Consider the following 26,572-nt stretch of genomic DNA (forward strand, 5'->3'; position numbering starts at 1 on the left):
TTTTTTTTCTCAGTACAGATTTTATTTCAATTTAATTGCCAGCTTCACCTCATTAAAAACCAAATTCCATTAATGTCTACAGAATTCAAGAAGACATACATTAGGAGAAATTATTACAAAACACAGGACCTATGAAATACAGCAAACTGCATTTCTTAGTGTAACATCAACGCTGATTATGCAGCTATGGCATGGCATCTCTCGGGAATAACATTTGTGCATACAGAACAGCATTGAAAAGCATCCACAACTGCAAACTTTGACCAAATCTGTTTTCAATTTATTACAGTATGAGAAAAAAAAATCACAAGTGAAAGAAACAAAAAGAGTAACTTTGCCTCAGCAGCTTTGAAAACTCTAGCCAGCAGCTATGAAGTAGCCCAGTATGTCCCAGAATGAATTATCACTTTATTCCAGCTCTGGCTTGCAGGCACATCATACTTCACTGAAGTACTTTAAATAGCAGTCTGTCTTTAAATGGAACTGTGAAAATTAATTGCATGATCTGTCACTTTGCTTCCTAGCGCTCTCTGCATGCAGACACTCTTGCCTTAACTGTTTATATGGCTTGGGCCAGCTGCCTGCATGCTCTGCTGAGGGCTTATCACACTGGCGAACTCTTGTCCTTGAATCCAGATAGCCTCAAAATTACCACCAAGACAGAGGCAGTTCAGCTTTACTTTAAATCAAAAAGCCCATTCATAAGAAAAAGACAAGGAGGGAAGATGGTTTATGGCTAGGTATCAGGAGTCCTCCAGGCTGAAGAGTGTGGAGCTCATCCCCCCTTCCCTCCCCTCAGGATTCACACCCAAGTCACAAAGCAGCAAAGGGGGACAGTCCCTGGTGGGAGCTGCAGCAACTCCATGTGCAAGGTGCTCGCTGCAGAGCAGAGTCTAAGCTGGCAGGGACACCAACTGTTTGACAATCTGCACGCTCCCACCCTCCAGAGCCCACAGCTTCTCCTTGCTCATCTCTTTCCCGAGAGCCACGATCAGCCCGCCAGGACAGCATCCCTCATGCAATAGCCATTTGACTCCTCAGCCCACAGCGCCGCTAAAGGACAGTGCTGTTTATGCTGTAGGGAAAAGAAAACACTTTACTTTTTCAACGAGAGTTGCACAAGGTGAGAGAGGGTATGTTGAAAATATGTCTGCTTTTTATTAGCTCCTGTATGTTTACTGTCTACAGCACAAGAACCACAGCATTCACAAGAATAGCCTCTATCCTCTGCACATGTAATCACCTGCTGAATTTTGCACAGCCAGGACAACTTCCCTGCACATAAAGTAAAGCACATTCCTAAATACCAGTACAGTTTCAGCAGCAAACGCCAAGCTATTCTTGACTCGACAGGGAAGCTGGCATTCTGCAGCAACACAAGCTCATCCAAGGCCCCATGTGATTTATTTCAGAGTAAATAACACTGCTTGCCTAGAAGGACCTGACTCCCACACAGGTACATACAAGCTTCCTTAAGGAACTGAAGATGGAATTATCACTTCATCTGCTGTCTGCATGTGCTGCATAGATGTGCTTGCAGAGAAGTGTATTAAACCTCACTTTTTGTTCCCTAAAGAAAAATCTTCCAAGAGAAAGAATGTCTCCCAGCTTATGCACGTGACAATTTTACAGCTACCCTCACTTTTACTTTTTAAATTAAAAACTAGCAATAATAAAGGAACAGATTATTTCCTACTCTTTGCTGTTGCGTCCTTTAACTAACAACACTGGGATAAACCAAGACTCATTTTTCCTCTCTCTTCCCAGTCCTAACACTGGGCATAGCTCATCCTGGATTTTTTTTTTTTCCCCTGAAAGGCATCTTCATCTCAAGCAACCTCAGAAAGGGAAGAAATACAGCCATAGCCTTTAGTAAGCTTTCCTATTCCCTGTGGTTAACAAGGCTCAAGAAAGCCCCTGGGTTTAAGGAACTGGGAGGACCGTGTCCTAATGCACAGCCAGTGTACTCCTGGGGCAATTTTATCAACCTGAGAAGGTTCCTTGCACTGCAAGGCATCCTTGACCCAGTAAGTATAGCAGATTCTCACCTTCAGATTAAATAAGGCACTGGTAACTTCTGTAGGTTTCAGTAACAGCTCACAATTTGCAATCTGTTATTCAAAAGGTAACACGGTGGCTAATCTAAACAGAAGAATCTGCCTAGCAGAAATAAGGCCTCTGTTTCTGTTTCAAAATGAGATGTGGCTTCTGTGATTACTTTGAAGAATTTTTTTTTTTTCTGTAAAATGGAATATTGTTCATCTAATGAGGTTTCAAAGTTGGCTTCAAGGCAAAGATTTAAAACCCCTTTAGATTTCAGGTGTAGTTTTTCTAGTCCCTTAAGGGGCTGCTATAGGAGGTAAGCATCTGTGAGGAAAGGAGCATTTCAGTTCAAATGTTATAAATTAGAGCTGTTTTCCCGGAGGAAAAAGACCCAAAACCTGTTGTCACCTTGAACACAAGGCAAGGCAGAGACAAAAACAACAGAATTAAAGCACTTCCCAAGATGGAAGGCAGCACAACAGCAGATCATTGTGTAACAAGGGCAGCAGAGCCTTGCGATTAGCTAGTTTTGTAGGAAACATGCTCAGTTCCATCAGCATTTTCTCACTAATGAGTCCCCGTGGAGATTAGATTGAAGAGACGCAAGAGCTGGTGGGGTGGAAACAGGGGCAAAGAGGTCTAAACAAACAGCCCTGCTGGGTGGTACTTTGTTCACACGGCATTTGTCTCATTCCACATTTTACACTGCAGCAGTCAGGCTTATAATATCTCTCAGGCCACTGCTGATCCCGGGGTATGTCTACCTGTCTCCACAGAAAACTCTTCTGTAGATTCTGCACAGTTACACCAGGGGAGCTGTCGGTCAGGGAACGGCCAGCTCTACAGTCCAAGGAGCAGGCTGCAGCTGCGTGGCTGGCAAAGGCACTGTTCACAGTGTCAACCCGGCACCTGGGAGCTCGTCTTCCCAGAGCTGGAATAAATACTGAACCAAACAGCTTGTGCTGACTTACAACGTGGCTGTAGGGTTATCCCTGCAGCCCATCTGATTCCACCTGGGTCTTTCGAGATGAGCTGCACTCCCACGAGCGATGGCCCCAAAGACACAACATCTGTTCTTGAGATTCGACCTAATGAAGGCTGTGGCTACCTCTACATGGGGTTGCCTCACGTCCCAACCACACACCAATGCCTTAGGTAAAAACATTTTATCAGAAGAGTAAAATCAGCATCCTCTGAGCCCTTTTTCATCTCTCAAGACATTTCCCACAAATACTCTTGGGGTCTTTTATTTGAAAATTTAGCCCTGTACCCAATTCCTCCTCTGGACTATATGCTTATTACTGTATCAGGTGTATGCTGTCCTGGAAGGACATACAATTACTACAAGATGATTTGCTTTGGAGAAGACGGTGACATTTTTATAGCATGAATAAAGTTTAAAGCTGGAAGACAATTTTCAGTCTGACTGTTCTGAGAAAAACAACTCCAAATGACTGAAAATTTCACATGGGATCCTCCAGTGCATGGTAACTTGTAATGTAGCTGCAATTTTTATTCAGGTGATATTTGATTTGATCTGGAAATCTCTTCATTCAGTCAGTGAATGAAGAGCCACAAAGCATCTTTCTCACCAAGTACAGGGACATGGTCTCCCCAAGCTCCTTACACTCTGGAGCAGCTAACTGAAGAACTATCCACTTAAAATGTCGTTTCTTACAGCCAGTTCAGAACTACTGCCATTTGTACTGAGCTAGGCAGGACCAAGCTAAGAAACCCCAAACTGCTTCACCTGCAGCCCCAGCTCCCTGCATCTCTCTCAAGAATTACAATGGTTTGTGCAAGTCTTTCAGGTTTCAACTCACCGAATGAAAACATAACATCAAATGACATTAGGAACAACCTCAGGCTCTTCTAGTAAGCATACACATTTTTGGCCATAAAAAAAGCCCCATGTCGTGGTACTTAAGTCCCTGCAAAGTATCTTACGATTACTTCAGTTTCTTAGATAGACAGACTGCAAAACACTTCACTGGAAAAGGAAAAGCGAAACAAATCTGAAAAATCTTCCTGGTAGTTTGACGTGTTTCAGATCAGACATTCCAGCCCCTGGGACCCTCCACAGGCTGGGAGCCAGTCTGCACGAGCTCCAGTGCATGCAAACCACAGCCAACAGCTGAGTGTGAACATGAACAAGGCAGGCTGGGATGAGGCACGAACAGGAGAGTTACAAAACACGGCAAGTACTAGGCATACACAGAGTTAACTGGCACTGATAAACTTCGTAGGTGCCAGCACCCACCTGAGCTCAGGCAGTAAATACAAAGGATCTAGACAAAACAGACAATCCTGAGATGGAGATCCACTTCTTAGTAAGGCTTTGAGTGCACGTCTTCTTTTAAGTGCTTTTTTTAAATGAATTATCACAAAAGACAGGCTAGTATTCTTGAAACAGTTGTGATCCTTCATTCCAGTATAAAACACATACGCAAACATGGCTTAAGACCCACGGTCACTTAGGATATCATTTTAAAGTTTGTATTAAAAATATTTTTTCTCCAAATGATAAATATTTTAAAATAAGCATTTACAAAAATAAATGGTCCATTCCCATCAGGAAGGACATACATAGCTGAAATTCTGAATACATCTTGAGGCAACACAATTATTAATGATGCGAGTTAATAAAATCTTTGGTATGAGAGTATAGTACATTAATATTCATGCACCGCTGTCTTCCCTTGGCAGGTATACTGTATAGACAAATGAAGAGGCAGCTTTTCCTTAATTTCTTGGTATGTCTTCCAAATACAACATACAAATATTTCTAACATGTCTTCCTATAATAATAGGAGAAAAGCCCAAGATTCTCCTGGCTCTTCCTATGACTTTCGTATCTAAAACAGAATAAAGACAGGATGAAAAAGAGAAAGTGAACACAGTCAAGTATCATTCTAGATAGTAAGCAGCATCTACAAAAAATAAAAAACAATGTAAAAAAGTTACTTTACAGGAAAGCCCATTTCCCTCAATACTGTATATATCAGCTGTGAAGACAGGATAACGATGACTCTGTTAGGATTCATTGCTGCACGTTCAGAGATACGAAGGGGGGATTACTGAGCTAGGTGAGGGGGCAGCTTTACATCTGAGCACGGCACCGCACGGTGCAAGCCTGAAACACCACATCCAGGTCTGGTGGCCCTGTTACATATGGGGCATTGACATACTGCATAGGTAGAGGAAAGATGCTAAAAACTGGAAAAAAACGAGCCTTGGAACAAAAGACTTGGAGAGACTAGTTGGTAATTTTAGCAAAAATAAAGACAGAGAGCTGACTTGAGGCACAAGGACATCCACAGAGAGAAAACATGAAATGTGACCTGGCACAGAAACAAGGGGCTAAGGGGCTCTGCAGAGTGGCAGATAAAGGCTTAACAAAAATGATAGGCTGGAGCTGAAACCAGTTCAAACTGAGAATAGAACACACACTTCTAATACTATGGACAACTAACTGGGATCAAGGGAAGTGAGGGATTCTCTGGGATTTTTGGTATCAGTCCTTGAATGCTTTTCTGAAAATGCTTCTATTAAATGGTGGTGACTGAACCTGATGAAGTGATGGCAGCTAAGGAAACACAGGGGTTAGCCTCGAAGGTCTAATGGTTCCCTTTTAGCCTTAAACCCTGACTCCATGGACAGTCCAGCTGATGGACTCCGATCTGGGAATGAAGGGTAACACAGCCCAGACTCCCACATCACCTGAAATATCATGAACTGGTGCTATCGTAGCCTATAGCTCTGGGAAAAAAAAAGCAGTAAAGAACAATGTCCAACTGTAACTGCTGTGACCAGGGTATGAGGAGCAGAAGGCACTAAACCAAAACGGAGTTTAGATTCTGCTCCCCATCTACCATGTGAGGACTGGCACTTCCCACAGCACCGTGCGAAGACTTGAAAGCGACACCTCTGCATCAGCTACTCTCTCCCCCTGGATTTCTCCCACTAGCAGTGACTCACCGCTTCACGGAAGCCGATTCATGTGGCCACATCAACACGCTTTCTGCCAAGAGCTGCTGCTCTCACAGCAACGGTAGGTTAGTGGAAGGTAGGACTGTGAAGGGGAGCAGGAGCTCCGCTCTGCCAGCTGCTGTGAAGGTGACTTTCAGCTGACAAGGGGAGCTAATGCCCAGAGCCAGCAGCAGGGGTAACAGTTTTTAGTTGCTCAGGCTACGCAAATCCAGCCAGTGTCCTCCAGCCCTGGCACTGGTCATGCTTCAACCAGCTCCCAAGGGACGTGGAAGCCAGAAGGTTTGGGTATGTCTCATGACTACTGGGAATCATGACCCACTGCTATAGCAACAGGAGCTCACATGACTACTGTCTTTAAAAAGAGCCCCTATTTGTGGCATCTTCTGTAAGCAAACTATCCATTATTTATATCTCAGCATGTCTGAAGTGCAATTTGTATCCCAGCCTCATTAATGAATGATGACGCCTTGACCTGCTCTATTAAGTAAGCCATGGTAGATCAAGAGGCACACTCCTGTCCCATGCTAAAGTCGGGAAATCAAGAGAAAAAATATTGGAGTAGATTACCTGAGTTACAGCAATACCAAAATAATGCAAATCCTGCAGCAACGCTGAAACAAGCAACGAAAAACACTGGACCTAAAGAAAACAAGAGAGAAAACACATTAAGGCAGAACAGAGCAGGGGAAATTTAGCTCAGTTCATAAATCATCAATTCCTATTAATATGCATAATTAAGTATATTCAAATGAAGCTAAAACATTTGTAATTATGTATGCTCTGTAGCTAATCTACTATGAAGCACATTTACTATACTAATTAATTTCTACTACGGTTGCTTTGACACCATTCACTGTTCACCTCTGTTCATCTAGATATATCCTATGAAATTTAAGTGAAAGCTCCCTTAGATGCCTTCTCACTGTTAAAACTTTGTGCAAAAACCCCTTTAAACACTACAGCAAAATACAGATCGCACTACTGGGACCTCCCTACACAGTGTAACGTTTTACTTCACAAAGAGCCCTCACTGGACCAACGCACTGCTTGCAGGTAAGAGTACATTATATGAGAATGTAGTCCCACAGAAGCAGATTTCTAGGGTTTTGATTTTTCCCTACAGATGTTCCATAAATTCCATTTGCATGACAAGAGCAAGTATTCTTGTTCCTGTTTACAATTCTGCTGAGAGCTGAAATGCAGAGCTGCATACACACTTAAAACAAATCTCCCACTTGAAACGTTTCCTTTGTGTGCCTGCCTGGAATTACATGCAGTTTAATACTGATGGTCAGTACTGATGTTCAATAAAACCTTTCTAATTCATACTTACGCACAGATAAAACCTCGTAGAAGTTTATATCGGCTTCTTAATTATCTAATATTCTATTTGCATTTATTACTTCACTGTGAATATAGCTACAATTAAACTGCACCTGTCAATTTAAGGGCAAAGGTACTGCAGACTGACAAATGAGTGGAGCTGACTGCGCGGGCAAGCACACTGGAGAAAGAGCAATGGAGCAAGGACTTGGCTGCTCCTTTGGCTGTAGTCTCCCACTGAGGGTGGCTAGCAGCCAGACAACCTCCTGTCTCAGGCCAGCTCTTTCATCAGCATAAGTAAAAGTAGAAATTATTTTATTTTCTTATTTCCAAGCACTTCCTCTGTTCTTCCTGTACTGCTATGCTGCAGTCAGCAATTGCGATGTGAAAAATCTGAATAGCAATTTGGTTCAATATTCAAAGTAACAACACCACAAGCAAAAATATACATGGAGTTAAACTGTGATTCTGCCCCTCGTTTCAGTTTTCTCTGTTCTCAGTTTTCTCTTAGGGTAAAACCAGCAAAAAGGCATTGTTCATAGAAGGTGCTTTTATTCTCCCATAATTGCATCCAGATTTCTAAATAAAATATCAGTTAAACTTAAATTACAAAGTAGTTCATTATAAATTTTGAAAATTCTTCATCTTTCTTTCAGATCTGCATTTTCTTTTCAAAATATCTTCCAGCGAATAAAATATTTGCCTCTGTAATCCGGGCATTGAACAGAGAAAGGGTAAAAAAATTAACATGTTTTCCTAAAGAAAATATATTTAAGTTCACTCTCGCCCATCTTCCTGTCTGTCTTTGTATTTGAAAACACAGATTTGTACTTAAATTGAAAGCTTAAAAAAAACCTGAAAAAATGTGCAAGTGATATAAAAAAATTATTGATGGCCTTATGCAAAATGACAGCAGCAGCAGCTGAATAGACCTTACTATTCAAGCACTGAATTGCATTCAAGCATTGAAACATAGGAAATGAAGAGTTTAGCTATAACAGTGTAAGTAAAAATACCATTGTAAATATTGATCAAACTCTACAGTCTCTTGAATTTCCTGGCACTGGTTTCCTCAACAGCAGTTCAGTACATTTTCCTCCATTAATTTCACTTAACTTGTGACAGTCAAGACATCATAAAACAATTCGTTACATGAAATGCGAATTACATGATAAAATAAATTGCATCTTAATCTGAAAAGCCATTCCATCCGGTGACACTGTATGCATTTATTTACCCCTGTCATTTAGCATATATTTCTCCTTGTCAGTGTCTATCTCTGTGGAATCTGTGGTTTCTAGAAATAAAAGCAACACATGAAACGTTAGTACTCAGCTCAAGCAAACAAACATACTCAGCACATGCAAAATTGTGCAAAACAACACATTTCAGAAACATATCCAATTTTGACATAAAATATTAACCCCTCCAAAGGTAAATCATTGCTACAGTGACATCTGGATATACGTTGATCAAAAGACACAGGCACATAGTCATCTGAATGGAACCATAAATAGCTGCAGCAACATCTCTGATTTGGTTAAGCACTGATGACTTAAGTAACATTACAGTTGTTTCACAAGTGAGGAAAGCAGGAGCTAATCCTTCCATAATGCCAGAAATTTTCATTGTAATAAATACAAACTATTTGTTAATATATGTGCTAATCTGAAAACACCCCTGTAATTTAATACAACCCCATTCCTTCTGTTCTTGAGTAAATCTCTGGGCATTAATGTATCTGGCAGATGGAGCACTTGAAACAACCTGCTTGGCACAGATTATTTATTTAAATTCTGGTCTCAGCTAAAGACATATACATCTTTTTTGAAAGTGTGTAGGTATTACATGCCACCATTTGGTGCAAATAATTTTGGCCTCTATCTTTCTGCAAATTCTATTAGAAAAGGAGGTTGAGCTTAAGACAAGATGTTCAGTAGCCAGCAGCAATAAAGCAGCTTCTGCTTTGGGCAGAAAGATCAGCAGCTCTTTTAGAAGTGTCTTTGCCATACATATGTGGAGCCGACATTGTCTACAGAACATGTGGGCAACACCAAAAGAACACTGCTGTCACCATAAATGGCAGAGGAATGACTCTCCTTTAATGCATCATGAAGCTACAAAACAACTTTTTTAGTCAAAACTCTTTGTGGTGAAGAGGGTTAAAAAAAAAAAAAAAAAGAAAAGAAAAAAAAAGTGAGAACTCAAAATATGGTTGTCAATAGGAAAGAATTTGAGACTGGTTTCAACTGATTTCCTTCTTCTATGTGACAATCTGGACCTGGGTGAGGTGCCTTGGAAAACTGCCCAGTACACCAAGTCAGCAAAGGGGACCTCCTGCCAGCCAACATTAGATGGTGAACATCCGTCTCCCACGCTAAGTCAGTCCCTCTTGGTGGGGCGACAGGGCATGGCATTCAAGCAGAACAGAAACATCTGAAGCACTTTGCTGAAAAGCTTGAGAGTCGCTGAAGCAGAAAGGATTGCTTCAAAGCCTCCGTGGAGCACTCAATATCAATGGCAATGTTACATAGCCTGCCTGTTTGGAGGCATGTCCTCCCTAAGTACTGTAGCTAAGAAATCCTCACACTTCACAGGAGAGCACAGCCAAATCTCCGCACTTGTGCCAGGCTATCACTGTGCGGGGCTGATGTGATCTTTTATCTTTCTCGTCTATGTCAGCCCTGAGAGAAATACAAACATTTTCTGAGTCACCTGGAAGATCCTGTTTGGCTTCAATAGCTCCAAAGTTGCCCATGCTGTGCACCTTACCCACCCTCTAGTGGGAATTCTGAGACATTACTAAACATTTCTCTTGCAATATATTATACTTGAGGCAAAGAAATTTTGTTCTAGCACAAATTTTAAAGTTCTTTTAAAAATGCAAAAGAAATCCATGAAAGGATTTCCTCTGTACAAAACATTTTTCATATGTACTGCTGCAGGTAATCTATTACAAAAGTCTGTCCTGTCCATAGTTCATCAGTGTCCTCACCAATAATTTCTCCAAGTATTTAAAATGCTACTTGTTTCAGTTCAATCTGCATTTAGAATGAAGTCCCCATGTTAGGGATTCCCTTTTTTTCTTCCCATTTACAAACTCTACGGTCAATTCTGTAAATGCTTTGTGCTAAATTTGACAAATTTAACAATTACTGCTATGAGTAACATTTGAGTAACATAAAACTGCATGTTAGAGGTCTGAAGGATAATGCCTTTAATATTCAAAATGTCCACGTTCACTTAAATGAGAAATAACACCTCATTGAAAATGTCCATGTTCACTTAAATGAAAAAAAACACCTCATATTCTTTTTCCTGAAGAATAAAATTATTTGCTGTTTTAGCTTAAAATGCTGCACAGATGTTTATCGACTATTCAATCCAGAATGCAGACATTTGTTTTAGTTACAGAACTCATAAGAAGCATCAAACATATTAATACAATCATATCATTATTTCCTTCGCAGGTCAATATAATGAAACTGCAGAATCTCAGCATGCAGTAGTAATTTTAACTCAGTTATTTAAATTATTCTTACCGTTCTGAGGATGGTAACATAAGAGAGTGTACCAAGACACACAGAATTTAATGACTTATGATGGTTACTGGAGCCCCTTTGCATAACGCAAAACAGTTTTGAGGCACCACAAACAGCTCTTTTTTCTGCAAAGAACTTCTAGTACAGGTACTTGTTGTGCACAGTCTGAACATGAGAAGCCCTAACCCTGCATACTCATGTGGCTACCCATGTAAAAGCTCTCAGAAGCAACCATGTAAATCAGGTGCAAGGATGAGCATGATTACACTCTAGCTAAAAGGGAAAACATCACACAGACACCCTCTGCAAGTTTCCTTTCGGCTGGTTTGTGACAACAGCACGAGAGTATCTTCACAGTATCTGCACAATTTCCAATGTGAGTTTTATGGGTACGGATTAACGTGGTCACAACTATGCTATTTCTAGTACCCAAGTGAATTCAGATCATCTATACGGGATGCAGTCAGGCCTCGGCTACTCTGTGTACATGTATGTTAACATACTTTTTCAGAAATGGCTTATAGAAGGTGTTATTGAACATTAACAGAGCTTAAACTCTCAAACCATCAACACACTCTTCAAATTTTATTCTTAGTGACTACACTAAAACTTAATAAGTTCCTTTTAATTAATAAAGGCTGTCAGATGCCTTCTAGTCAGAAAAACCTGTCGCTCTTGAGCTCTGCTGAATAAAAGCGATAGAACCAAGAGCACTTGATTTAAGAGCCTGTTCCCTCAAAAGGCATGACTTCTGCAAGGTGAATATCAGATCGAAAGCACTGCCCTAAAGCTGCTGCAGGGCTGAATCAGTTGGGATTCATGCTCATCTGAGATTCTGAGGCAGGGATGGGTCCAGACTTTCCCAGCTCAAGAGGGTTTGGGTATGGATGTGGAGACCTGAGGTAACTTTGCAGCCTCCCTGTGCAGGCAGGAAAATGGTGCAGTCTTCCACTGGTATGTATTTGTTCTGGGTAGATACAAACCTTTTCCTTCAAAATTAAAGGTGAAAAGAGGCTAGACAATGCAGTATCTCCAAGGGTAATTAAAATTTTACATACCATTTTCACTCCAGAAATAAAAGAGGTCTAACTGTTTTGGTTTTGTGGTTGTGTTTTGTTGTTGTTGTTTTGTTTGTTTGTTTTAGGTTTTTTTTTTGATGTAAGGGTTTGAATCTCACTGGAGTTTGACCCGCATGTCTAAAATTACCCCTGGTACCTAACTGTGGAATTTCTTACAACTAGAAAACAACTGACCAGTGAAGCTCCTCAAGTCATTTCAGTATGCAGAATGCCTGAACGTATTTCCCATCCATTTGGAACATTTTTATTTTCTCCAGTTTGTTAAATGGGAAAAAAATAAAAATAATTTAAAAAAAACCACCAACACGTAGCAAGCATTAACCCAGGTTGGCAAGTCGGACTTTATACTTCTCCTTAAATAAATGAGCTCCTTTGCAGTACAGAATCAAATCAGTTTGAGCCTCAGCCCTTCTGAAGTACATATTTCAAAACAATCAGAGTTTTGGACTGCCCACACCAGTCAACAAGTAACAAGAACTATGCAGTCAAATCCCCTTATGGCTTCTGGAAAATGCCAGACAGAAGGAATTAAAGTATACCCCCAAAAGTTTTTAAATAACCTAAACCTCATCTGAAGTGAGGTTTTATAATACACTGACGGGGAAATCCACAACTCAATCAACTTACAAATCAACTTACTCAAGATTTTCCTGCTTGGCAGGTCATTATACAGCTGTTCAGCATTGATCTGTAGAGCCCTGTAAAACTCTTGACAGTGTCTGTCTCCTTTCTTTTGAAGGTGCTTTATCAAATCTGAAAGTCTGGTATGGAGTGATGCCTTTGGATTCCTGAACTGTAAGAGAAAAGCACTCATCAGAAGAGAGATTACAATAGCTGGAGATCAATTTTACACCACTTTACAGTATGCCAAGGAGTGAAGATATGGAGCCTGTTTTACATTTGCTGAAAGAATGGGCCAAAAAAATGAGGGGAACCTAAAAAGGTCATACATGCAGTGCACGGCAGTCTTCAAGACACTAAGCTCCATCTGGTCAGCACTGCTCGATGGAGAACATACTGTCTCTGCCTTCCCTCATTTTTTTTTCTGTCCTGATAAAGTGACAGCTACTCTGATGTTTTCCCTGCACTCAACCTAACATGGTACTTGCTGTTCTACAATTTGATTCTTAGAGCTGTTAGAAAACACCAACAAATCTTACAATAAAATTTCATATTTTCAAGTTTTCCCTTAGTTGCCTAGTAATGATCACCCAAAAACGTAGTTTATACTGCTTACATTAATCCCAATATTGGAGTGTTCATCATCCCAAGATTACATGTTTCATTGTTTCCAGCACAATTAACTGCTGTGTACCCAGTGCAACATGTACAAATTCTCATCACTCAGGCAACATGACAAGCAGCTGCAAAAGAAAGTACTTTTTTCCTATAGTCCAAAATGTGCTGAGTATTAGGAGACCTTACAAAGAGAATGAAAACATGTATCTAGCCTTACACACATCAAATTGATTTCAGCTTATTTGGAAAATGTCCAAAGTCATTCTCAGCAAAGCATTATATTTCAGACCATCACAGCAGATAGCCTTTGTAGTATACTTAGGATCAATTCCTGCTCTAGGGAGACAGGAATGTGACATACCTTATACAACACTCCTTATTCTGACAAAATTCCTACAAGGCCTACTAGATATAGCTGAGATTGTAAACTTCCTAAACACTCAATAGAGTTGACAGGAACTTGCCTGCACCTATGCAAAAGCAGTTAATTTCTCTCTGCTGAGTGCAGAAGTCGCAAATTACATTTCACAGATTCTTTATGCATTTATTTTGAACCTCTCGAGGGAATGAGATGATCTTTAATTGTGCATGTCACACTGTTTATCATAGCCGAGTGGCTAGACTGGCTAAGCTGATGATCTAGCACTGCTTTACACCACCAAAACACTATTCATCCCCATGGAGTCTGATCATGACAGCATTAGACCTATTCTTCCTAATGATGAAATACCAATATGCCAAAACCCTGAGCCTTGTGCAGACAATCAAGTCAGCAAAGGGCAAGTACAAACTGTTACAGGTAGCATTTGGGAAGCTTTTAAGGGACTTTAACTTTCACTCCACGTAAGTTTAAAATACCTTTCTTCCCAGAAACAGCTCCTTATTTTTGAAAGCTTCATGCCAGGGAGGGCAGCTTTCCTTCATACCAGAGCAGCACCACTGGAAGATGTTACCATCTCCATCCACTTCCCACAGCTTCCACACTTATAGATGGGACTAATGCCTCCCTTCTCTACCAATACTCAGTTATTAGTCACATTAATCAGCAACTAAACCCAATTAAACTAATATAGATGATTTTGTGTACACAGCTGGATGCTGCACAGATCATCTGACACGACACTCCACACAGACTTACGTGAGGAGGCAGGCATGCAGGGCATTTGGTCACAGGATGGGTGCAATCCTGACCACAGAACAGTTATAAGATAGTGTGCTTCTGCACGCACAGCATCAAACATCATGGCAGGGACCGTGGCATTAAGCTGCTGCTGAAGAGAGTGCCATCTCTCATAACCACTTGGCACAGGGAACGTGCCAGCCCTGTGACTTCTCCTCTGATATGAGATCCCAGATACAACTGGTCAGCAAGTAAGAGGTGAGGAAGATTGGCTGCATGTGGAACCAAGAGTCAAGTCAGGAAGAAGGCAGCTGAGCTACTGACCCGCAAACACAATGCAACATTCAGAGGTATAGTCATCAAATTACCTTTTCTGCTTCTGCATTGGTAAGAATTTGGGGGTAGACTCTGTTAAGCTGAAGAATAATTTTATCAACCACTTGCTCATTCAGTCGACTATTGCTTGTAAGAAAGTACATGTCGTGCTGCAGCCGATGACAATACGACTGATCTGGAGATAAAATAATACAAAGAACAAACCACAGCGGTTAATTAGCAAGCCATTTTTAAATTCTGTACATTTAATTTTCCTAACAGTGATTAAATAGCTAAAATAAAATTACCACCATCACATAATTTTAGAAAACCAAACTATCTATTAGGGAAGCATAGCCATCTACTGTCAAAGACCCATCCACTTAAAACTACACACATCTGAACTCCTGGCTGGTACCTTGTGCTGCCTCTCTCTTTCTAAATGGAAAAGGTTCTAAATTACCTAGATGTCAAGCAGTGATGGATATTTAATCAAATGCAGTCCTGAAGTTGTTAAATCACTGAGGATAAATTTTCTATCATTTATGAAGGCAGATTGTGAAGTTTAAAACTAATGTGTTCTAAAAATTTTTTGATGTAAATATGTATTTCATAGAGAGAGGTCCTCTCTGATGTAGAATGGTAGAAGGACATCAATTTGTCTTCAAATTATATACATCCCTGTTGATGGTATACAGCATAAGGCTGGTCTTTGCCTGCTGCTTAGCACCTGACAACTGCAGCACAGCATGGGGTAGGACGCAGAAAGCTAGGCAAAACTGGGGGTTGGAGTGATTTGGCTCTAACTTCACCCAACCCCTCAAGAGTTTCTTGCTGCTTCTGGTCTAATGGGAGACTTGTCCAGAAGAAATTGCCCAGACTGAAACAGAACTGGAACATCAGGAACAGCATCTCTGTCAAAGAGCCATGAAGTTTTTTAGGGAATGACTTCTGTCTTCACGTCACGTAGGAGTGGGGAGAAAGTGCATTCAAAAAGCAATATATTTTTACCATGGAAGTACAGTCAAACACACATACAAATAAAACACATCTTTTTCTGTTAACCCACACATCTGCAAATACACAAATCCAGACTTGCTGTTGTTTTAGGTACCATTTCCAATTTGACTGCAACAGATTTTGCAGAAACATATCTTTCCCTATAGCTGCTTGTCTATAGTCCCCAGATTAAGGTCCAGGCTCAGAGGGGTTCCACAGGTTACTGTGCCTTTATCAGATATAGAAAGAGAACATCTATGACCACGTCTGAAATAAGCGTTAAAATGTCAGTACAGCACTTCATAACTGAGCAGCATAGAAAACAAACCCAAAATACTACACCCCCACCACATTCCCCACTTAAACCAAATGCTTTAAGGTTTTATGGTATTTTGGCTACCAGAAAAATACATAACCATCAGTCCTTTGTACCCTGCAATTCAGAGAAGATAAAGAAAAGAATGAAGGAAAAGAGCCATAAAACTTGGCACCTACACACAACCCTTGCCCTTTCTATATCATGATTTTTTTTTTTGTTTGTTTGTTTGTTTGTTTTTTATTACACTGTCCTTTTTCTGTATCTGCATAGCACTAGCAATATTTACAAGAAAGGGTTCAGGAAAACCTCCCAGTGTGACCATCACACTGGCACTGGAGAAATTATTAGTGTGTCACTCCTATTCAAACAAGAACATACAGCATTTGATACTGCACAGAGAGCTGTGATTCTACAGGCACAACAGGATTTCAGTTACATTCTTACTTTTTATGCAAACACTGTATTATTTCCATGTGTTTCTAATGCCTCCCTTTTTCCATGGTTCACTGTCAAGGCAGCTTTTTAGTGTACTGTCAGAAACATATTGCCCTGCCATACTTGCTTGTGCAACTCCCTTTTTTTTGCAAGAAGTTCCACATTATCTGATGCAGGGTTGAGATCAAACTTCTCTTCAAATCAACTCATTGGTATGCACAAAAGGCTGATGCAAGGACCAGGAGACTGTGAAGTTGTGTCTGTTCATGCAAATACTTTTGGGGAATGAAGCGCCATGCTCCCTGTAGGTTTCTCCTTCTTCTGCCTCAGCTACATGATTTGCAGTGATTCTCAGTGTCACCAACAACTCTGTGCCTTCTGCAAACTTACAAAAAACATGCATTAAACCAGGGTCTTAAAGCTAGCAGAGCAATTAAACTTCAAACAACACTGACATTCAAACAACAAACCGCAGCAAGTGCTAAAAGCATGACAAGGATCCAGCAGAGTATACAAAGTAAAATAAAATCATGCCTCTTGCCTTGTTGCTGCCTTGTCATTACCGATCCCTGCACAGGCAGCATGCAGCAATTACACCAATGAAGTTAACTGTGACCAACTGAAGATCGAATTTAACCCAAGATCATTTTCTCAGCAGTCAGGAGCACTGCATTGCAGCACTCTTCATTTACATACACTGATTAAACCATCACCATTCTCACTGAGGGCTTTTTGTTGCCACCTGAAACCTGCACGCTGGGGCACTGTACTACAGGGCATAAGCCTCTCTGAGATTTCAGGGTGTTTTCTTCCCATCTAAGCCAAAAGGCAGGAGAGGAGAATGAGAAATGCTCCTGGCACCTCTGACTACTGCTAAACTGTGCCTGCCAAGGACAGGTTTTAGGCCTGGATCAGGCATCTGCAAGATGCTTCTCCTATCCTATCGGATGCTCCATTTTTAAGAAGCACCCATGAAGCAGTCTGCTTCCTCCCCGACCCCACTGAGATGTTTCACCTGCCTTCACCCTCACCTCCTCCAAATTCCTCCAGTTCAGTATTTAGGATGGGGTGCAATGTTTAAAATTTCCTGAAGAGCAGTTATCAGGCTAAACACTAGCTCAATAAAAGCAGAGCAGAAGCATCTCACCCTTCCAGTATCTCACCTCTCTCTTTCAAAATCTTTCAGCTCTCCTCTGAGAAATCTCTGCCCAAGCTACTCAAGGAACTGCCTTCAGGCTCCTGGTAGACCAGAGAAGTGGTCTTCTCTGCCCACCAACACCAACTACCAGTTCAGAACTGTGCCCCAACTACTAAATTTAAAGAAAACAAACAAAAAAAAGCCCCACCAATCCTAGCAGCTGGATCATGGCACCCTGCTTTGGAGCGATAAGTGTATCTGGAAAGCACACGTGTGCATGTGAAGCCACCACACGATGCTCCTGGGCCCAGCTTGCCCCAGGAGCTCTGGCAGCTTTGTTATGGCATGGACTTGCTCCCATGCACTGCCAGTCATGGCCCAGTTTGGGGTGTATAAACATATCCATGCTGTGAGGTTTTATAATCACTGTACATGAGCAACAGCCTTTTAATATTAAACATGCCCATTATTTACATTTTAAAGCAACAGAAACCCCAAACCAGGTAACTTCACGACTGCAGCAAGGCTACTGATGTGCTGTCAGGTCTTAAGAATTTAAAGAGCACTTGTTTGGCATATTTTTCATATCTACCTTTTATCTCATTGTCTCAAAGAAACGATAGTTATCACAAGGAAATTTTAAAATCTCTGTGTTAAGAAGACTTGAAGCAAGAGTCCCGCCAGCATTAAAAAGACAGTTGTGCTGTTAGCCAGTACTTGCCTAGAAAGTTCAGAGCAGCAAAATTGGGAGAACAGGTCAAATAACCCCAGTTTCCAGCACAGGTGTGGCAGTCAGGCATTTTAACACCTTCAGATTGCACAAGGATTGCATCTAACTCCAAATCCGTAATTTGATGTTATTGCAGTTACACCTTCTCCACAACCAGAACATTAATCTAACTGGGCTTAATCCTGTCCACAGGCTTTGGACCCAGCCACAGGTTTGCTCAAGCATGCGGCTGCAGTGGAGGAGCCTGCAGGCTTCGACACAGCTGGAGGGCTGGCAGCATACTGGGCTCAGCCTCACTGGAGAGGAGCAGCAAATACAGCTGAGAGTGGATACCACATCACTGAAGCTGACCTAAAGGTTGCTTAAAAAAAGGTCAGTATTTTCCTTACTCGGAGAAACAAACTTGTCAAAGAGACTGACAGGAAACTCAGGAACTGTCTTTGACAGTTGAGAAGAAAGTAAGACTAATAATTTCATGTCACTGACTTATAATTACTGTAAGCCCATGACACATCATACACAACCACTGTTTTCTCTTACCCAAAGTACAGAAGGCCTCTGGCATACAGAATACCCACACCACGCTAACATACACAGTCTGAACCTGACCACACACGGAAGGAAGTGCATATATAATTAAGAGATATCAGAGGAAAGCAGGAGATTACCGGTTATTTGTAGCCAGCAGCTCCTCAAACAGACAATAAAATACATAAAATCAGTGATGATAAATTCACAAGCAGCAAATGACAGTAACAAAGCAACACACTCATCACTTTTCACCTGCAGGTAAAAATCACTTCCTTTGCAACTCTTGATAAAATGACACATCTCTATTCTTCCTTCCAAATGGGCAATTAGGTTTCTGGCAGTAGCTACACAATGACCCAGCCATTATACTAGGTGCTGGCATTTGAAGGCCACTGAAATACATGTTGGTCTTGGAAGGAACAAGGCTCATTAAAAAAAAATCTGATCCTATGCAACTGTAATATGCCAGACTGTCTTTTACAGCACCAGCAGGAAAAACATCACAGGTGACAGAGCCACCCTTCCCAAAGCTCTTCCTAATACACTAGCAGAGTGTTTTCAAAGAGGGATTTTCAGAGACAACTCCCAACCTAGGCAGCAGCCAGGATGTCAGAGAAGAGCTGTGGTGTTGGGTCTCTTGCTCTAATATGCCTGTGGTGAGCCACCCAGTCCCTCCAAAGTGATACTAGCCGCTGGCACAACACACTGATAACATAAAACATAACTTTCTGTTTACAGTGGCTGTCAAACACCCTCTGTAATTTTGACTCTGCTTAATTATTCTTACCATAAAAGACCCCATGTTGTTTTCTGTACAAGAAGTATCAGATGAGATTTTCTCTCTCACAGTCCCCTACATGCACTCCTCTACAAACTACTTTCACTGCCCTTCTGGATAAAACCACGTGGCCCTAGGGACCTGCCACCTTAGGCTTAGGTCTGCATTGCCACCTCATGTTTATCACAGTAAATGAATAAAATCACCTAACTGCTCTCATCCATGCTTGGGCCCCAAGAGCATAAATGCTGCCAAGTAGGTATTTCCAATTAATAACTCCATCAGTGTTTACAGAAGGACTTTTGATATGGTCTTGACACCACTGTATCTTTATTATGGTTCCATCTTTTGTTTATTTTCCCCTTAAAAGCCTCCTTCAACTTACCAAGCAGACAGACAGGTTAATCACAAGCAGATAAATTTAAATACAACAAACAGAAAAACCCCAACACATCTCTCTGACATTCTGCATAACAACACACATAATTTGTAAACCTCCATTCCAGGAACCTCAGTGGTATCTGCTGTGCAATGTAAACACAAGTCACAACTTCCTGTAAAACTCCTGGATGATTTTCATAAACTTTATAAAGGCAAAGCCGACAACCAAAACACTGAAGGCACATGACCTGCCATTTCTATGTGTCCATGCAAACTCCCTGATGAAGAATCTCAGGAAAGAGCTGAAAAAGTCTCTCCACAAAATGTTAGCTTAACACTAATTTAGGTTTTGGCTTTTCCTTTTCAAGAGCCCGAGACAGAGATGCTGAGGATTTCAGAAGGAATCTGGCTGCAGAGAAATGGTCTGAGATGATCAGATTGCACTGGTTACCAAACGCACCCTTGATGAAGAGCAACTGGTCTGATCCTCTGGGCTGGGAGCGGCGATACAGAGGTGAACGACAACATCACGCTCGCTACCTCCCACCTACTGCCACATGCTGGGGCTATTGGCAAGTCAGCAACCAAGGTCAAGAGTCTCTGACAGCACATTCTGTAACCTATCTTTATCTGAAATATCTTTTAAAAATATAAGAGAAAAAATAATAAAACGGTGATCAAAATATTAAAATGCTCTTGATGCTTGAGCGTGGCAATAGTTCCTACATGTTACCAGTCCTCCAAACTTCATAGAAAGGCCGAAACAACGGGGCCCTTCAGTAACCGGGAAACCGCAGGTGGCGATGCAGAATCCTCCCCGGGGAAAGCGGGAGGCCGGGCGTCAGCGGCAGGCTCCCCTTCCCCGCCGCACCGCGTGCGGCTGGCACGCCACGGTGCAAACTCCGGCACAGCCCCGGCGCCTGCTCTCGGCGGGGTACCACAAACGCCCCGTTTCAGACGCGCGCCGCAGCACGCTTGCGGGCCACAGACCCCAGCACCGACGCCCACCCGCCGCTGCGCCGCGAAGCCCGGGCCGCCGGGCCCGGCTGCCAGGCGCAGCTGCCGCCCGCGGCCGGCAGGGCCACGGCGAAGCGTCCCCGTGAGCCCAGCGCCCCGCCCCGAGGAGCCGCGACCCCCGCCGCTACAGCCTCCCCCGCAGCCGGCGGCGCGGCGGGCCGGGCGCGGGGCGCTGAGGGCCCCCAAACACTCGCCCTCGCGGCGGCCCGGTGGCCTCAGCCGCGACCGCCCGGAGCGAAGCGGCGGCGCCGCCTCGGCGAGCGAGCGAGCGAGCGCCCGCCGCCCCCCCGGGGCTCTGCCCGCCCCGCACTCACCGGCCATGGCGGCCGCGGCCGTGCCCAGCCCGCCGGCGGGCTCTGGGCCTTCCTGCCGACGGTGGGGGCGGGCCGGGGCGGGCCGGGGCGGGCCCGGAGCGGCCGGAGGCGGGGCGGGGCGGGGAAGCGCCGGGCCCGGAGTCGGGCCCGTGTCCCATCGCCCTGCCCGCCCCCAGGGGTAACACGCGCCCGTCTGTAATGGCGGCGGCGGCCGAGCTGCAGTGCGCCCAGCGCGCGGCGCGGTGTGCAAGCGGGAGTTTCTGCTTGCACCACTGTCAGGTGTGAAACGATTCATTGCACGGTTGGTAATGACGCGATTTTCCACAAGTAATTTAACTGTTCAAAGTACCATGTCTACATTTTCATAACATCCATATGCAATTTATATTTTTTTTCCTTTCCTTGTGCCGCAGCACTGTACACGTTTAAGTGCAGCTACGCTGTGTAAATCAAATTTGACAGATAGGTGGGACAACTCTCAGAGAAAAGCTTGCAGTGAAGCATCGAATTAATTGGGATCTATTAACTTCGTGAGGGAAGAAGTACATGGAAATCTGTGCATTTTAAAAACCCCTGTTTGCACAAAATTTCATCAGCGTTTTATTAGCCAGCAAGTTCTGGAGGACAATATGCCTTCCTAGGTATAAATGCTGCAAAGGAGCAAAGCCGGACCTTAGCTTTGCAAATTGTAATAAAGAAAGGGATACGTTATTTATTACTGCAGATTTTTTTTTTTTTTTTTTACTGCAAAATCTGATATTTTTGTAATGTATTGGAAAAGATGGATTTCTAGTATGGTAAAGACACAAGGTGATTTGTAATTATGACTTGTGTTGAAACCGTGAAGAAAATGTTTATGTTGAACGGGGACAAAAATCTTCCAGAGGGATTAAAAACACAGTAGGCAAAGCTGTCTCCAGACTGGCACATAAAATGCTTCAAGCACTCAACTGCCCTTGCACAGACACCTCTCATTAAAAAAGTTTGCTTCTCTTAAGTATCACGTCCCTGAGCACCAAGACACACCCTTACCCAGGAAACAGAAACATGACGTGGGTGACCACAAGATCCTGAAAGATTTGCCCTGTTTTGCCTCTGTGCCACCTTGGCCCAAGCATGGGGAAAAGCTATACCAATATACCAGGACTGGATAGCCGGCGAGATAATAAAGCGTACGGCCCCATGCTTTTGAGGGCTGTGGCATGCTGAGAACTTGCAGCGCTGACGATGGAAGTTGGCATGTTCCAACTGACAGGCTGGGACTGCAGAAGCCGACAGGGCAGGCACGAGTTGCCAAGTGGGGGTAGGAAAGGATTTAATGAGGACTTGACTCCGCACTTGGATACATGCTGTACACCCTCTTGTGAGAGACAGCTCCAGCTAGCCTGGGAGCTGAAAGAAATGACAAGTTTGCTGGACGTTTGTGAGTGCTGCCGCTCCGTGGCCCCAGGGGGGAAGTGTCATGCCCAGCACAACCCCAGAGATGGGGCTCGGGGTCACATCGGGGCGCTCCTGGCATGTCCTGGGGCAGCAATTTGCCTGGCAGGGTTAGCCACACAGTCCAGAAGCTTTCTTCCAGGTAATTCCTTTTTCTTATGTGCTCGCCTTTTTTGGCAGTGCCTTCCTTGCCAGGATGCAGTTTCTAGACTGGCACAACTCTCCAAAGAGAGCGGTGTCCTACCCCAGCACCGCACTGCACACCCCTGCGCTTTCTGTGCCACGCTCCGAGGAGCTCACCCCGGAGACCTTCCTGGTGAGCACAGGTAGAGCTGCTCTGATCCACGCCATTATACGCACCTCTGTTAACAAACGAGATACCTGCATTCCCATGTTTAGACTTGAAAATGTTGGCCTATACCACCCTGCTACAAATTAAAGCAGCTTCTTTATCTCTAGTAACTGTAACAACATGGGAAAAAAACCCTCCTTGAAATATTTTTAGTATTGTCAAATGCTGTGATGTTTATGGTGTGTGTCCTAGGGAAGATGAATAGAGTAGAAATATCCTGAGTTTATTCCATTTACCCTCAGGAATCCAGATCTTCTGAACAGCATGAAAATTTTAAAATTGTTGTTATCGCACATGGAGACCCTGATCATGCCTGTATCAGAGTGATTTTTGGCAATGTATTGTGGTAACAGAAACAGGCAGCTTGTGGAAAGGAAACTGTAATTTTATGAGTCCTTTCATCATATACTTTTAAGACTATTTCATATGTATATTAAAATATTACAGCACAAGGTGTTGCCTAGAACTAAGAAGCAGTGGTAGCATGGCATGCTGAGGATTTGTTTTTACGACCATTTTATACCGTTGTTAACTCACTGCATTTTGTGCTCTGCTAATAAGTTTCCCTGGAATCTCTACTAGAATCTAAACCACAAAACTGAAAACACAGTGGTCTTAATGTGACATAGACTGAAACTTCTTATATAAATCTTAAAATGGTTTTCAGCAGGCAGTGTTTCTGAGCACTGTGACTGAAATGGAAGCGAAAGTCAGCCATTCAGGAGTGCTGTGGTGTACAGCGCCAAATCGCCTGGAGATATTTTTGTCCTATAGGCTCGGAAAATGATACAAGACTCAAGGGTTAAATATATCTCCTCCTCACGCCCGTGGCACGCCAGCCTTCTGCCGCCGTGCCGCTGTCGGGGTTGCGGGCCTGGGAGCGCCGCGCGGCCGTGGCAGAGCCAGCGCCGAGGGACACCCTGCCGCGCGCGTGGGGCCTGTCCCTGGGGGGCCCCCAGCGCCCACCCACAGCGTGGTCCGTGCCTTTCGGCGGGCCCGGCCAGGGGGGACGCCCGGTGCTGCTGACAGCCACGGTGCTACAACCCCCTCCGGCGCTCTGAGCAAAGCAGCGCCGGGCTTCGAGCGGCCCCCAGCGCAGGCGGCGCGGGGCAGAGCCCTCGCCCTCGCCCTCGCCCTCGCCCTCGCCCTCGCCCTCGCCTCCCGCTGCCGGCCCGCGTGCCGCAGCAACAGAGCCCAGCTTGCTTCCGAAACTCTGTGATGCACTGCAGATTTCGGTCTCCTAATTTAGTAGCTAAGCTAAGTGGCCTGCCTCACGATACTGCATTTCCCAGAGACTAAAGGACAACAGATGTATTTCCTGGTTAGCTCATTTCAAAAGCCGTTGCCATTTCCTCCCTGCTGAACCGACTGGTTTGTTTATTTGAGTGAATTATTTGATTTACTAAATATTATCCTCATCCTGGCAGCATCATCATGTAGTGTCTTCTTGTTTTATCTGTTAACCGTTAAATCACAATATGGTTTCTTATTTTCCCACAGCTGAAAAGGACTGGATCTCTTTAGGAACAAATTAAATCCAGATAGAGCAGGGAGCTCCTTTAACAAAGTCTTTCTTTGTGTTTAAGAAAACAGAATTAAATATTTCTTAAAAGCTCAGATTGCACACTAGGCTCCCTTTAGCAAGTTTTAGCTAATCATTTATAAAAACAGACCCTAAGAAGTTAAAAAAAATGGGAAGGCAGCAACCAGCTGGCCCCTCGGATCAGAGCCGCTGCCCCTCCCAGCTCTGCGCTTTCGTTCCTGCATATTCGGACTTTTCAGACCGGTCCTTTTGTCCAAGTTCTCGTTACAAATATGCACTTACATGTCTTGTAGAGCATCATCCATAGGTTTCACGGCTCTGCACTGTGCCCAGTACCCGTACAGCAGCGGGGCAGCCGGAGTGCCGTCCTCCTTGCCTGCCTGAGCAGAGGTCACTGGCAAGCTGGAGAAGCAAAAGTGCCCAGGGAGGGAGCGGGTCCGGCTGTGCGCAGCCAGCAGAGGCTTCCCGGGAGGGTGCAGGTCATGCTGCCGGGAGCACAGCCCCGGCACTGTGCATGCGGGGCTGCTCCGTCGGCCCTGCCAGCCAGCTGCAGTTTGCTGTTCATTTTAAGGGACGTGTAATGAGCTCTAAAACCCGAGATGTTTGTTTACTCAAAGTTATGGGATTTTATTTATTTTATTTTTTTGTGTGTGTGTGCTAGGATTGCTTTGCATATAGAATGGGTAATTTTCCAGTCTTATTTATATAGTCATACTATTATTATTGGTATAATCACCTTTTATTTCTTCACTGGTTGGAAGGAGATGTAGAAAAACAATACTTTGACTCCAAACACAAGGGCAGAAGCTGTGCCGCAAGTTCTTAGGTCTTTATTCCCAACCAGTTAAGCTGAACTATTAGATGTGAACAGAATGGACTTGGGTGAAAGCATAGGCTGGAGCATTCACTGGGCTGTAAATCCCTGGTCAGTTTTAACTTCTTGTATTCATTTCATGAGTGAGTTACATGCACCTTGATTCTACTGTATGACACCATATCCTTGGAAATTTTGACGGTGTTAGTAAAACAAGAAGATGATGCAGATAATGGGAAAATCAAGTACTTATTTTTCCTGGCACAATGGAAAAACCAGCATGTAGAATAAGACCTTGTATTCTGATAATAAATCAACTTGATAAATATTACAGAAGTTACTGTGTTGGCTGTTAGGTTGTACATGGGATAATGAACAGCCAGTTTCACATACATGTTCAAAGCCACACTTAGCTCAATATCTGATCCCTTATAAAGTTCAAATCGAATTATATACCAGAAAAAATACTCAACTAATGTTATTTTCTTTTTTTCTAAGAAACCGAAAACATTAAAATACTTTGAAGGCAGGAAGCACATAAAGCCATTTGAGCATCCTCCCCTTAAAACAGGTGTATAAACAAACAACTGACAGATTTGGCAAACTGACATTCAGCAGAGCTCCAGGAAGACAACAAAGCCACTTTGTCTCACTTTGCCCTCACATGGAAGTTATCACCCTGCCAGCTGAGTGCCTCACCTGGCCATCGCAGGCCAGGAAAGACAGAAAGGATGGGGTGCAGGCATTTTATGAATTAAAGGCCAGCATCTGGGAATGGATTAGAAGCCACTGCAGACTCCAGCTCATAGATGCAACATACCTCCTATGGGAAACACTAGTGTGAGGATTTCCACATAACCTTGACCTTGAAACACATGAGCAGTCTGAACACACACATGCTTAAGTACAGCGTCAGGGATCCAGGGAACAAGCTGCTTCTGCCCTGCTTTACACCAGATAAACTTTCACTGCCTCACTTGGTGCTGTGCCAGAGGAGTTTCAGGTTTCCATCATTGCATTAGCGTTAGCTACCAGGAATGGAGACTGGCTTTTGAAACATCTTGATGTGGAGGGAGCTGGGGCCTACCCAGTTCTCCCACCAGCTGGTATGTTCTGGGCGCAGTGACAGTAGA

At 43.4% G+C, this 26,572-nt stretch overlaps 1 protein-coding gene across 2 annotated transcripts; it reads right to left on the reverse strand.

Moving 5' to 3' along the window:
- CARD19 (caspase recruitment domain family member 19) lies at positions 1-24,957 on the reverse strand. Of its 2 annotated transcripts, XM_033003858.2 has the most exons (6): positions 24,908-24,957; positions 14,705-14,847; positions 12,617-12,770; positions 8,594-8,653; positions 6,601-6,672; positions 1-4,898 (listed from the first exon to the last, which is right to left on the reverse strand). In XM_033003858.2, exons 1-6 carry the CDS (start codon positions 24,924-24,926, stop codon positions 4,786-4,788), a joined length of 561 nt encoding a protein of 186 aa, XP_032859749.1. In that variant the 5' UTR covers positions 24,927-24,957; the 3' UTR covers positions 1-4,785. The 2 variants fall into 2 exon arrangements, with proteins under 2 accessions (XP_032859749.1, XP_032859752.1); XM_033003861.2 differs by lacking the exon at positions 8,594-8,653 and having other exon boundaries at positions 24,908-24,956.
- Between the last annotated feature and the right edge of the window lie 1,615 nt (positions 24,958-26,572).

Source organism: Tyto alba, unplaced genomic scaffold (genome assembly GCF_018691265.1).
Source record: "Tyto alba isolate M040663 unplaced genomic scaffold, T.alba_DEE_v4.0 Super-Scaffold_49, whole genome shotgun sequence".
NCBI lineage: Eukaryota > Metazoa > Chordata > Aves > Strigiformes > Tytonidae > Tyto > Tyto alba.